Consider the following 14,335-nt stretch of genomic DNA (forward strand, 5'->3'; position numbering starts at 1 on the left):
TAAGGGACAGCGTCCCGGAGCCGTGGTCGTCGTCGTTGAATCCTTCAATCGATATGAAGTACACTAAATATCGTTGTTGCATACGCACGGCGAGAAATCCTAGCCTCGCTGCCCCGAGGAGCTGGCAGAAATCTACGCAGGAGTTCCGTCTAATTCGTCCTCATGGACGAACTTGAGGAGGATCGTAACCCGGAAGACTGGCTCGAAGAAGAAGCGTCGACATCCGTCCAAACGTCGCTCTTGCGGGGACTAAAACCCTACCTATGTACTAGCAGGAGCAGAGGCACCAGAAATCTCATCCCCGCCACCGACCTCCAGAGTGGCAGGCGGAGAGGGAGGCGAATTCACGGGCTCGTCGGTGGAGATCGAGGGGAGGAAGGTTTTCCCTAGTGAAAGAGCATGGTGCCCTCATGTTTGGTTTTGGTAATTGATAACAATTCCTATGGATTAGTGGTTGCCTTGAGCTATATTTGAAAGATTTTTCCATAGACATTTCTTGAAGTCCATTTGTTGGTTTCAAGGAGTTGGTGTGATGACCAAGATGCTACTCAAGGTATTATCCAAAGATTGATCATAGGGAAGACATGTTACAAGGTTGATCAAGACTAAGTCAAAGAGTGAATCAAGTTGATCAACACACAAAGCGTACAAGATGTACCGAGAGGGATCAAGTGATCCCATGGTATGGTAAGCATTGTCATGGTTTATGTGAGATTTCTATGTGGGGTTAGTATGGAACCAACGGATTGACCACTTGGCCGGAGAAAACCACGACGCCGCTGAGCTCCTCCTTGATCAAGAACATGAACGGGTGGTCGGCCACGAAGTCCACGACCTGAACCGGCGTCCTCACCGCCGCGGCGCCAAAGGACGCAACAACGGCGGTCGCCGCGGCCGCCTCCGTCCCTTCCTCGTTCACCTCGACGAAGGACTGGTGGAAGACGGCCGACACGACGAGCGGCGCCGCCGAATCCAGCATCTCCAAGAAGTCCGCGGCGAGGGGCGCGAACGGCAGGCGCAGGCCGAGGTCCTGCAGCAGCTCGGTCGCGTTCGTCTTGCACGAGATGGTGAACTTGGGCACCTTGAAGGCCACGGGGACCTGGGCCGTCAGCGTCGTGGAGCTCTCCAGCAGCGCCGGGTCGGACCCCAGCCTGTGCAGCAGGCTCTGCAGGCCGTCGCGCTCGTCCGGGAGGTAGATGTACATGGAAAAGTACCGGCCGCGCGCGTACGGCAGCTGCAGGACCTTGTAGCCGGAGCGGCAGGCGACGTGCTGCTGGCGGTCTCTGCTCGACATGAAGGGCGCGCGGACGCTGCCGCCGGCGGGGAGGTGGAAGGTGTCGTCGAGGGTGAGCCGGGGGTCGAACTTGCGGCACCAGGCGCCCTTGAAGTAGAGCGCGTTCCCGAGGACGGCCAGCGTCGCGCCGTTGATGGAGCCCTCGGGCAGGAGGCCCTTGATCCGGCCCGCCGTTGCGCTCTCGAACCACCGGTTGATCTGGGTTCTCGCCTCCTCTGGCTGTAACAATCATACACGGACGCAAATCGTGAGGTCGCTCGTCGCGATTCCGGCGCGAATTTCGTGGAAAAATGTTGCAGAGGGAGGGCGAGCAGCCTCACCATGTCCTTGAAGGACGCCGGGAGCGCCTGGGCGCGGTAGTGCTCGGAGACGAGGGCAGCGTAGTCGACCTTGAGGCGCATGGCGGCGTCGACCCACACGCCGTTGGCGAACCGCACGCTGGGCCCGCCGTCGTCGCCGGGGCTGTCGGAGAGGAGGCGCAGCGCGACGTGGGACGCGAGCGCGGCGTGCTTGTATTCCGTCTATATACTTTATGCGTATTGGGTGAAATTTGATCGGGGCCAACGCATTTAATACATATGGGTAACGTTGCAGCCGTCCCAGTCCAGAACAACGCGAGACGGCCCCTCTTTGTTTCGGGGCCTTGCTGGACCGCCTCTCCAGTCTTCCCCATCTAAGGTTCCCTTCTTGGTTCGCCCCAGGTTCCTTCAAATCGACCCAAGTGTTGGCATTAGAAGCATCAGCTCATCTTCTCCGCCAGTCATTTAATATGTTAATCGTTTCCTTCGTTGGCATGTCACCCAGATCTTCTTGCCTCCTTCTCCCTTTCTCTAGGCCGGCCTGTGCAATTTCTTTGAGTTCCAGGACAAGTATCTTCTAACCTGCAGCGGCCACAAGCCTTTTTGCCTTCGATCTCAACGTATCACTCTCCACTAGAAACGAGCCCTATAATTCTGTATTCTGTATAGTAAAATAATCTTGTTTGGACTCTAATGTTGATGATGATTTGACGCATATCAACAGGCCAAGCTTGCAGAATATTTGGAAAGAGACGGTTTCAGATCTGTCCAGATCTCCAGGAAGCACTGCAGGCCGGCCCTTGAAGGCCTGAATCCCACTCCCACGGAGATCATCTCATCTCCTCGCGACGCTAGCAGATTTTCCCATGCAACGACAATGCTTTTGCCTTACTCGGATGCAAGTCGAAACTATTTCCAAGGCAAGGGATTAATCATACAACGCTCATGTGTATGCATGGAACCAAGAAATTTTTGTTAACCTATGTGTAAATTTCCAGGCTACCCTGTGAAACAAGGTGGAGAACGTCTCAAGCTGCATTCTTTCTGCCTCTTCTTTCTGTCTGTCTCCCTAGCAGTATGCACTTCCCAATTAAGTATTAGTATTAATCACCTACAATCTTTGTTTAAACTGGCATGTCCAATCTGCTGCCAGCACGTACGGGAGCATGCTCCGACCTCCAGGAACTCAAACCCGTTGTCCGCCATCGCATGCACGCCGGTGATTCTCCGTCGCTGCCGCGGACTACAACCACTTTCTCTGACGTTTTTTAAAGACCCCAGCGCAGGTCGTTTTTCTTTCTGTGCCACAGCTCGCTTTAATCCTAACAACCTGTACATATATTCTGTGCTATGCCTCTTCTCCACACAAACCGGCTTTAATCCTAAGAACCTGTACATATATTCTGTGCTATGACTCTTCTCCACACAAACCGGCTGAGCCACGGAGCAGATAGAGGTCTTGACGGAGTCATCCAGCAAATTTTAAACGTCCAGCGCGCATCGCTCTGGGGACCGCACCGTAGACCACTGTGCCATACCGTATTTCTCTCTCGCTCACGAGCAATTTTCCAGCGCCCACACGACAAGAATCAAATCATCTTTCACGGATCCACATAGCGGAGCCAACGCCGAGGATAACGGGAGCAGCTGGGCTCGGGCGCTGAAACCACATTTGTGCCCTATTTACATCGAGGTCTTAATTTTCCCCGGGATGCTTTTTAAGAAATGAACTCAAGAATGAAGATAAGCTGTTTGGGTTCATAAGATCCACATCTTTTCTCTGGTCAACAAAGTATACTAGTTACATATATACCACAAAAATCATATCAGTGTATATTCACATAAAAAGAAATATATTTTTGGCACACAACTCATTACTTTCATCTAATTCAAGGCCAAACTTCTTCTTACAATACCCAGGTCTCAGAGATGCGTCATATGTGGCCGATTGCCATAATTACGACGATCATCATATAAAAATACACATAGTACGACGATCATCATATAAAAATGCACTCTAACAGAGTCGCCATATGCATCGCAGTCGTCATAATTTAACGAAAAAGGATTCCCCACTTTATATTATAAAGTAACTGCACTAACAATAGACAACTTTCAAAGTTCAAGATCCAAACTCACAATCCAAGTGCGACAAGAAAAATAAATAGGTCTTGCCAGGGGGACAACATAACAAACCCCTACATAAAACTAATAATTAATCAGGATCCGGGGAGGCGGAGGAGGAAGCCCATTTTATGGAGCTCGCTCCAAAAACGACCTCGTAGCCTTCAAAATGGATGCCGTGGAGGTCCGGTTTGCAGCGTACTCCATCACAAACTGCTTGTGCGAGAGGGAAGTTTCATCTTCTTCCTCCATGCAGCACAGTTGGGTTTGAAGCTTCGTGCCGCCTGGCCACAAACCATTGCGCACAAAGTATCATCAGTGAGGCGGCGACGAACCACCCGTCCCACTAATGGCGCGCCCGATCCTCGGATACCCGAGCCGGCCGTCGGATAGCCACCACGCAACATCATTTGTCGCCGATCCCTGGCCATAAAAGCCCGATGGCGAGGTGTCCCCATGACCTAAACCTAGCCGCCTCATTGTCTCCTAGTAGCCGCCACCTTCTGCTCTAGCCAACCTCACCATCTTCTTCCCCATTCTGCTCCGCCACGACATAGCCGCCTCACCGGGATGCCGAGTGCTGGTTGAACATCCTGGTGGACGCCAATCTGTCATTGCAGACCCGCACACGACGTTGCGGCCTTTCCCCGTGTCAGCCACCGCGTCCTCCTCCCGCCGCAGTTTGCGCCTCACTGGCGACGGGTGCGAGAGATATGACGGCCCCCGTCGCGGTAGATCTCCGTCGAGGGCGTCATCATGGGATTTACGGTAGTAGTAGGTAGCAATGTCGAATGGCAACATTTCAAATCACAAAATCTGTATAGTGCCACGAATTTTGGCCATTAATATAGTTGTTAATTGAAGTTATGGTGTTAATACATAGGAGTACGTGTGTTTGGTCAGACTAGCAAACATTTCCGTGCATTGCAACGGGAGAAAAGATTCGCATGCCCGTGCGTTGTACTCCTATTTTTTTTTCACTTTCTAGAAAGCCTGTGGGGCTGTGTGGCCTGGTACAGGCTGGTTATGTGCCCAACAAAACAACAAAAAAATTTAGTACCACCTCGGATAGTAAAAATTATAATATGGGTGAACTGATGAAAAAACTGAAGAAACGCACCTTACTTTGTTATTAGTATATAGGTATAGGTATAGGTTAAATGTCACTTAAATTGCCCCTACAAGTTTTAACTCAATTTTTTTTACACAAACTAAAGAGAAAACAACATAAAAGAAGTTATAGAGACTACCGTTTGACGATTATAATGTTTAGGCACAGGTCCGGCAGCCTCCAAAAAAAATAGGGAGAACAGCACAGGCACAGCTCCTTATAAAAAACGAACGGATGGAGTGGCTAACAGGTACAGAAGAGCACAGCGGCCATTGCGCATGTTCAGAGCATAAGGGAAATCACACCATTAGTATAATTCAAAGACTAATCAGGAGAAACATGGCTCTCTTGGACAAAGGGGGCAAGACTAAACGTGCTCAATACAAACCAGCAATCTCTGCTTCACCTTCAGGGGCAGGTAAAGAGTAAACAGTACAATAATGTCAAATGCAGATTATACAGGTTTTCTGGGAAACCAAACACACTGCAAGCCTTCTTCTACACTAGTTAACCTGTTACAGCTACAGCACCAAATCTTAGCATCGTTGGGTTACAACTAGGCGATGTCTCCCACAGCTCCCAGCACCACATGACGAATCAGCGTCCGACATCAACTTAAAATGCACCGTGTCTGTCTTGGCTCAAGGAGAAGCCAGTTTACGGAGACGATTTGAACGCCTCGGTGGAGTCGGTGTAGCACCCACCTTCTCTTCTTCTGCTCTTGCAGTCTCCTGTTGAACAGAATAACAACACATAAGAGTTAATAACAAGCTTGAAGCACCACCAGGCGTATAATCCTGCAGTGGGAAATAAAAGCATGAAAACAGACTAATGTCTAGGGTATAATCATAAGATAAATCTGAAGCACTAAGCACTGTGTGTAGATGTAATTAATTAATTTCAAATGTGTAATGTAAGGTGTTGTGGATCAGAGTATAAGAACAGCATCACATATCATAATAGTGGCCACTAATCTGAATGCACTAAGCTAACTACTTCTGCGTACCTGTCTAATTTGCAGAAAATAACACACACCCTAGGGCCAGAAAAAACTATTTTCTAAGGAACTTACTTTCTAAGGAACTTAAATGCAATGCCAACAGATTTCTCAAAAGACACGATATCTCACATGATAACACAACCACAGGGGCGTGATTCTACACAGGACAATCTCATATGATGCACTCACACTTTTTTTTTGATCAAAAGGGGTTTCCCCCCGCCCCATTTCATTAGAAACGGAGCAAAGCGCAAGTCAACAGAGACTGTTACAATCTCATATGATGCACTCACACTTGGCACATGAAAATGCAATGCCAAAAGATGTCTTGAAAAGAAACTAGAATTTACCTTCTTTCTTGCTGCTTGAAGACCAGGGGTTTGCATTTTGTCAGAATCCTTTTGCGTCTTGACCACACGCTTCCTCGAAGACATGGATTCCTGAACCGTGACGTCTCCACCATGCTGAATTGAGTCTTTGACAGACCTCGTCTTGAGCTATCTGCATCGACAAATGAGAACTCTCCGAGCAACTGAACCACCGGTGGCTTTGATCTGTCAGTGTCTTTATGATCCACAGTACTGCCATCTGAAGCCCTTTCAACGCCACCATCCTCTTGCTGAACTTTCTGATCACGATCCCTATGACCAATTGATGGAACATTGAGGCACACACATCCTCTTGCTCAACTTTCTGATCACGATCCCTATGACCAATTGATGGAACATTGAGGCACACAGATTGATCTGACTCTGACAACAAGGATTGCACAGGAAGCTCCAAGCAGGCAGATGACTCTTGTTTGGGCACAATCCGTTGCACAGGTTGCACTGAATGGAACACCGGCAGTGGCACAGTATTATGTGGAGCTAATACTGGCACTCGCCTGGGTGGAACTGAAGGCATACGTTGTGACACGGGCACCTTGACCTTACGAGACCTTTGGGAATACCTCGCTGAAGGTATTGAACCGTTCCGCTCCCCCAGAACCTTCTTCCTCTGCGGGGACGCGGGCCCCGCCGCGGCGGAGTGCCTCGGGCCGCGTTCTCGTCGCCCTCCATGGCCCTGGGGCTTCGTCGCGGGGAACCTGGCCGCGTGAACAAATAGGAGTAAGAACGGACGGATCAATTAAGGAAGCAGCAGACAAAGATTGGGGGAAATCAAGGAGAGTATCGCTATTTACCTTGGGGGACAGCTCGCTTGGTCGAATCCATGGCTGCGGCGGCGTGGAAATACTCTCCATCTCTCACCTCCGTCGGAATTCGAAGGAAGGAAGGAAGGGGATATTTATTTCGAAATTCGAACCGACTGCATCGGCCGAACCGACCGTTGGGGCAAGGCAAGGCAAGGCTACGCTACGCTCTCCACACGTGCACGCCAGCGTTTCCTTGGCTGGATCCTGCGTTTTTTCTTTTTATTTTCTTTTTACGGAGACGTATTCATCACATTCGTCTTTATGAAACTCTGTTTTTCAATCAAAGTATTGCCATGAGTACATTATATTTCAACATACGTCCCTTCGATTATGTCTCAGCGGCGGTACCTCCTTTAGGAAGGCTACATGACTTATTTGCTTACCAGCTAATTTTGTTTGAAATATCATACTAGTTGGATAAAAAGAGTTTTAGACAAAAATATTGTTATATTTTCGACATAAGTTTCTTCAAGGTGAGGGTCCTTGACCAACTCGTGTTCTTCATATGTTCCAAGAGTAGGGCCAAGAGGGAATAAGACAGACAGGTCATGTATGCCAAGAAATATTCATGTGTCGTCTATGAGTGTGGATATGACTATTCAAATAGTTTTACACTCTGTAAAGATTGTACGCTTTACCCACACAACACAATCTCAACCTATTACCACCAGTGATCGCTGGTATAGTACCCAACATTCGGAGTATCGGTAGGGATATTATGACGAGTTCTTTCATTATAACACACTTACTGCTACATGCCCACTAAGTGTCAATATGAAAGTAACCGCAACTCACAGTCTGAGGACCCAAGAAAGTATAGGGGATCAATCGTAGTCCTTTCGATAAGTAAAAATGTCGAACCCAATAAGGAGCAGAAGAAAATGACAAGCGGTTTTCAGCAAGGTATTCTCTGCAAGCACCGAAATTATCAGTAACAAATAGTTTGATAGTAAGGTAATTCATAACAAGCAACAAGTAGTAATAGTAACAAGAGTGCAGTAAGATAGCCCAATCCTTTTTATAGCAAAGGACAGACCGAAATGTTTTCTTATAGTAAGCAAAGTGTTCTTGAGGACACATGAGAATTATCATCTAGTCAATTTCATCATGTTTATTTGATTCACGTTCACTACTTTGATAATTTGATATGTGGGTTGACCGGTGTTTGGGTGCTGTTCTTAATTGAATAAACCTCCCACTTATGATTACCCCATCTCGCAAGCATCCACAACTAAGAAAGAAGAATTAAGATAAATCTAACCATAGAATGAAACATATGGATCCAAATTAGCCCCGTTACGGAACAACGCATAAACTAGGGTTTAAGTTTCTGTTGCTCTAGCAACCCATCATCTAATTACTACTTCACAATGCCTTCCCTTAGGCCTAAGTATGGTGAAGTGTCATGTTGTCGACGTTCACATGACACCACTAAAAGAAGCAACAACATACATATCATCAAAATATCGAACAAATACCAAATTCACATGATTACTTATAACAAGACTTTGCCCAGTCCTCAAGAACAAAAGTAACTACTCACAAATCATATTCATGTGCAAAATCAGAGGGCTATTGAATATCATTAAGGATCTGAACATATAATCTTCCATCAAATAAACCAACTAGCATCAACTACAAGATGTAATCAACACTACTAGCAACCCACATGTTGGGGAACGTAGCATGCAATTTCAAAAAAATTCCTACGATCACGCAAGATCTATCTAGGAGATGCATAGCAGCGAGAGGGGGAGAGTGTGTCCACGTACTCTCATAGACCAAAAGCGGAAGCGTTAGGTAAACGCGGATGATGTATTCGAACGTCTTCACGATCCAACCGATCTTAGTACCGAACGTACGACACCTCCGTGTTCAGCACACGTTCAGCTTGATGACGTCCCTCGAACTCTTGATCCATTAGAGGGACGAGGGAGAGTTCCGTCAGCACGACGGCGTGATGACGGTGATGGTGATTTGATCCGCGCAGGGCTTCGCCTAAGCACTACGACGCTATAACCGAAGGAGTAAACTGTGGAGGGGGCACCGCACACGGCTAAGAGAACAATTGATGTGCCTTTGGGGTGCCCCCGCCCACGTATATAAAGGAGGGGAGGAGGAGGAGGCCGGCCAGGGGGCGCGCGGCATGGGGGGGGGGGAGTCCTACTAGGAGTAGGATTCGACCCCCCTTTTTCCTTTCTTCCACCGGAGGGAAAAGGAAGGAGAGGGAGAGGGAAAGGGAAAGGGGGGCCACGCCCCCTCCTCCTTGTCCTATTCGGACTCCCTAGGAGGTAGGCGCACACCACCCCCCCGCGGGCTTCCCTCTCTCCCCCTTAGGCCCATGTAGGCCCAACACTTCCCCGGGGGGTTTCGGTAACCCCTCTGTACTCCGGTGAAATACCCGAACCACTCGAAACCATTCCGATGTGCGAATACTACCTTCCAATATATGAATCTTCACCTCTCGACTATTTCGAGACTCCTCATCATGTCCGTGGTCTCATCCGGGACTCGAACAAACTTCGGCCACCAAAACACATAACTCATAATACAAATCGTCATCGAACGTTAAGCGTGCGGACCCTACAAGTTCGAGAACTATGTAGACATGACCGAGACACATCTCCGGTCAATAACCAATAGCGGAATCTGGATGCTCATATTGGTTCCTACATATTCTACGAATAAAAACATACGTCATTCCCTTTGTCATCGGTATGTTACTTGCCCGAGATTTGATCGTCGGTATCATCGTACCTAGTTCAATCTCGTTACCAGCAAGTCTCTTTACTTGTTCCGTAATGCATCATCCCGCAACTTACTCATTAGTCACATTGCTTTCAAGGCTTATAGTGATGTGAATTACCGAGAGGGCCCAGAGATACCTCTCCGATACTCGAAGTGACAAATCCTAATCTTGATCTATGCCAACCCAACAAACACCTTTGGAGACACTGTAGAGCATCTTTATAATCACCCAGTTACGTTGTGACGTTTGATAGCACACAAGGTGTTCCTCCGGTATTCGTGAGTTGCATAATCTCATAGTCAAAGGAATATGTATAAGTCATGAAGAAAGCAATAGCAATAAAACTTAAAGATCAATATGCTAAGTTAACGGATGGGTCTTGTTCATCACATCATTCTCTAATGATGTGATCCCCTTCATCAAATGATAACACATGTGTATGGTTAGGAAACTTAACCATCTTTGATTAACGAGCTAGTCAAGTAGAGGCATACTAGGGATACTCTATTTTGTCTATGTATTCACACATGTACTAAGTTTCCGGTTAATACAATTCTAGCATGAATAATAAACATTTATCATGATATAATGAAATATAAATAACAACTTTATTATTGCCTCTAGGGCATATTTCCTTCAGTCACCCACTTGCACTAGAGTCAATAATCTAGTTCACATCGCCATGTGATTTAACACCAATAGTTCACATCACCATGTGATTAATAACCATAGTTCACATCGCCATGTGACCAACACCCAAAGGGTTTACTAGAGTCAGTAATCTAGTTCACATCGCCATGTGATTAACACCCAAAGAGTACTAAGGTGTGATCATGTTTTGCTTGTGAGAGAGGTTTAGTCAACGGGTCTGCCATATTCAGATCCGTATGTATTTTGCAAATTTCTATGTCTACAATGCTTTGCATGGAGCTACTCTAGCTGAATGCTCCTATTTTCAATATGTATCCAGATCGAGACTCAGAGTCATCCAGATTGGTGTCAAAGCTTGCATCGACGTAACTCTTTACGACAAACTCTTTTATCACCTCCATAACCGAGAAATATTTCCTTAGTCCTCTAAGGATAATTTTGACCGTTGCCCAGTGATCTACTCCTAGATAACTATTGTACTCCTTTGCCAAACTCATGCTAAGGTATACAATAGGTCTGGTACACAGTATGACATTATAGAACCTATGGCTGAGGCATAGGGAATGACTTTCATTCTCTCTCTATCTTTTGCCGGGGTCGGGCTTTTGAGTCTTACTCAACTTCACACCTTGCAACAGAGGCAAGAACTCCTTCTTTGACTGTTCCATTTTGAACTACTTCAAAATCTTGTCAAGGTATATACTCATTAAAAATCTTATCAAGCGTCTTGATCTAGATCTCGACGCTCAATATGTAAGTAGCTTCACCGAGGTCTTTCTTTGAAAAACTCCTTTCAAACACTCCTTTATGCTTTCCAGAAAATTCTACATCATTTCCTGTCAACAATATGTCATTCACATATACTTATCAGAAAGGTTGTAGTGCTCCCATTCACTTTCTTGTAAATACAGGCTTCACCGCAAGTCTGTATAAAACTATATGCTTTGTTCAATTCATCAAAGCATATATTCCAACTCTGAGATGCTTGTACCAGTCCATAGATGGATCGCTGGAGGTTGCACACTTTTTAGCACCTTTAGGATTGAGAAAACCTTCTAGTTGCATCATATACAACAAATCCATTAAGGAATGCAGTTTTGACATCCATTTGCCAGATTTCAGAAAATGTGGCAATTGCTAACATGATTTGGACAGACTTTAAGCATCGCTACGAGTGTGAAAATCTCATCGTAGTCAACACCTTGAACTTGTTGAAAACCTTTTGCCACAAGTCGAGCTTTGTAGATAGTAACACTACCATCAGCGTCAGTCTTCCTCTTGAAGGTCCATTTATTATCAATGGCTTGCCGATCATCGGGCAAGTCCACCAAAGTCCACACTTTGTTCTCATACATGGATCCTATCTCAGATTTCATGGCCTCAAGCCATTTTGTGGAATTTGGGCTCATCATCGCTTCCTCATAGTTTGTAGCTTCGTCATGGTCTAGTAACTTGATTTCCAGAATAGGATTACCGTACCACTCTGGTGCGGAACGTGCTCTCTGGTTGACCTACGAGGTTTGGTAGTAACTTGATCTGAAGTTTCATGATCATTATCATTAGCTTCCTCACTAATTGGTGTAGGCATCACTTGAACTGATTTCTGTGATGAACCACTTTCCAATTCGGGAGAAGGTACAATTACCTCATCAAGTTCTACTTTCCTCCCACTCACTTCTTTCAAGAGAAACTCCTTCTCTAGAAAGGATCCATTCTTAGCAACGAATATCTTGCCTTCGGATCTGTGATAGAAGGTGTACCCAACAGTTTCCTTTGGGCATCCTATGAAGACGCATTTCTCTGATTTGGGTTCGAGCTTATCAGGTTGAAGCTTTTTCACATAAGCATCGCAGTCCCAAACTTTAAGAAACGATAGCTTAGGTTTCTTGCCAAACTACAGTTCATACGGTGTCGTCTCAACGGATTTAGATGGTGCCCTATTTAACGTGAATGCAGCTGTCTCTAATGCATAACCCCAAAATGACAGTGGTAAATCGGTAAGAAACATCATAGATCGCACCATATCTAATAAAGTACGGTTACGATGTTCGGACACACCATTACGCTATGGTGTTCAAGGTGGCGTGAGTTGTGAAACTATTCCACATTGTTTTAAATGAAGGCCAAACTCGTAACTCAAATATTCGCCTCCGCGATCATATCGTGGAAACTTTATTTTCTTGTTACGATGATTCTCAACTTCACTCTGAAATTCTTTGAACTTTTGAAATGTTTCAGACTTGTGTTTCATTAAGTAGATATACCCATATCTTCTCAAATCATCTGTGAAGGTTAGAAAATAACGATACCCGCCGCGAGCCTCAACACTCATCGGACCGCATACATCAGTATGTATTATTTCCAATAAGTCAGTGGTTCGCTCTACTGTTCCGGAGAACGGAGTCTTAGTCATCTTGCCCATGAGGCATGGTTCGTAAGCATCAAATGATTCATAATCAAGTGATTCCAAAAGTCCATCCGCATGGAGTTTCTTCATGCGCTTTACCAATATGACCTAAACGGCAGTGCCACTAGTATGTTGGACTATCATTATGAACTTTGCATCTTTTGGCATCAATATTATGAATATGTGTATCACTACGATCACTTTGGGTGTATGACCACAGAAGGTTTTATTCATGTAAACATAACAACAATTATTCTTTGACTTAAATGAATAACTGTATTGCAATAAGCATGATCCAATCATATTATGCTCAACGCAAACATCAAATAACATTTATTTTAGGTTCAACACTAATCCTGAAGGTAAAGGGAGTGTGCAATGGTGATCTTATCAACCTTGGAATCACTTCCAACATACATCGTCACCTCGCCCTCAACTAGTATCTGTTCTTTTTGCAACTCCTCTTTCGAGTTACAAATCTTTGCAACTTGAACCGGTATCAAATACCGAGGGGCTACTATGAACACTAGTAAAGTACACATCAATAACATGTATATCAAATATACCTTTGTTCACTTTGCCATCCTTCTTATCCGCCAAGTATTTGGGCAGTTCCGCTTCCAGTGACCATTTCCTTTGCAGTAGAATCACTCAGTTTTAGTCTTGGGTCTAGCTTTATGTGAGTGACAACTTTCTTGCCATTTTTGAAGTTCCCTTTCTTTCCCTTGCCCTTTTTCTTGAAACTAGTGGTCTTGTTAACCATCAATACTTGATGCTATTTCTTGATTTCTACCTTCGCTGATTTCAGCATTGCGAAGAGCTTGGGAATCATTTTCATCATCCCTTGCATATTATAGTTCATCACGAAGTTCTAGTAACTTGGTGATAGTGACTAGAGAACTCTTTCAATCACTATCTTATCTGGAAGATTAACTCCCACTTGATTCAAGCGATTGTAGTACCCAGACATGTTGAGCACATGCTCACTAGCTGAGCTATTCTCCTCCATCTTGTAGGCAAAGTACTTGTCAGAGGTCTCATACCTCTTAACACGGGCATGAGTCTGAAATATCATTTTCAGCTCTAGGAACATCTCATATGCTCCATGACGTTCAAAACATTTTTGAAGTCCCGGTTCTAAGCCGTAAAGCATGGTGCACTAAAGTATCAAGTAGTCATCATACCGAGCTTGTCAAACGTTCATAACGTCTGCATCTGCTCCTCCAATAGGTCTGTCACCTAGGGGTGCATGAAGGACATAATTCTTTTGTGCAGCAATGAGGATAATCCTCAGATCACGGACCCAGTCCGCATCATTGCTACTATCATCTTTCAACTTAGTTTTCTCTAGGAACATCTCAAAAATAAAACAGGGGAGCTATATGCAAGCTATTGATCTACAACATAGATATGCAAATACTATCAGGACTAAGATGATGATAAATTTAAGTTCAATTAATCATATTACTTAAGAACTCCCACTTAGATAGACATCCCTCTAGTCA

The 14,335-nt window shown here is 45.4% G+C and overlaps 1 protein-coding gene and 1 long non-coding RNA gene across 2 annotated transcripts; both read right to left on the reverse strand.

Moving 5' to 3' along the window:
• Window positions 1-571: 571 nt before the first annotated feature.
• LOC109768126 (serpin-Z1-like) lies at window positions 572-1,824 on the reverse strand. Its single transcript, XM_020326856.4, has 2 exons — window positions 1,615-1,824; window positions 572-1,513 (listed from the first exon to the last, which is right to left on the reverse strand). The coding sequence occupies exons 1-2, from the start codon at window positions 1,693-1,695 to the stop codon at window positions 728-730; spliced, it is 867 nt and encodes a 288-aa protein (XP_020182445.2). The 5' UTR covers window positions 1,696-1,824; the 3' UTR covers window positions 572-727.
• Window positions 1,825-5,196: 3,372 nt separating this feature from the next.
• On the reverse strand, window positions 5,197-7,126 carry LOC120969897 (uncharacterized). The gene is made up of 3 exons (XR_005764379.2): window positions 7,012-7,126; window positions 6,179-6,915; window positions 5,197-5,559 (listed from the first exon to the last, which is right to left on the reverse strand). It is a non-coding gene; the product is annotated as an uncharacterized lncRNA (long non-coding RNA).
• Window positions 7,127-14,335: the final 7,209 nt, after the last annotated feature.

Source organism: Aegilops tauschii, chromosome 7, assembly GCF_002575655.3.
Source record: "Aegilops tauschii subsp. strangulata cultivar AL8/78 chromosome 7, Aet v6.0, whole genome shotgun sequence".
In the NCBI taxonomy this organism is placed as follows: Eukaryota; Viridiplantae; Streptophyta; class Magnoliopsida; order Poales; family Poaceae; genus Aegilops; species Aegilops tauschii.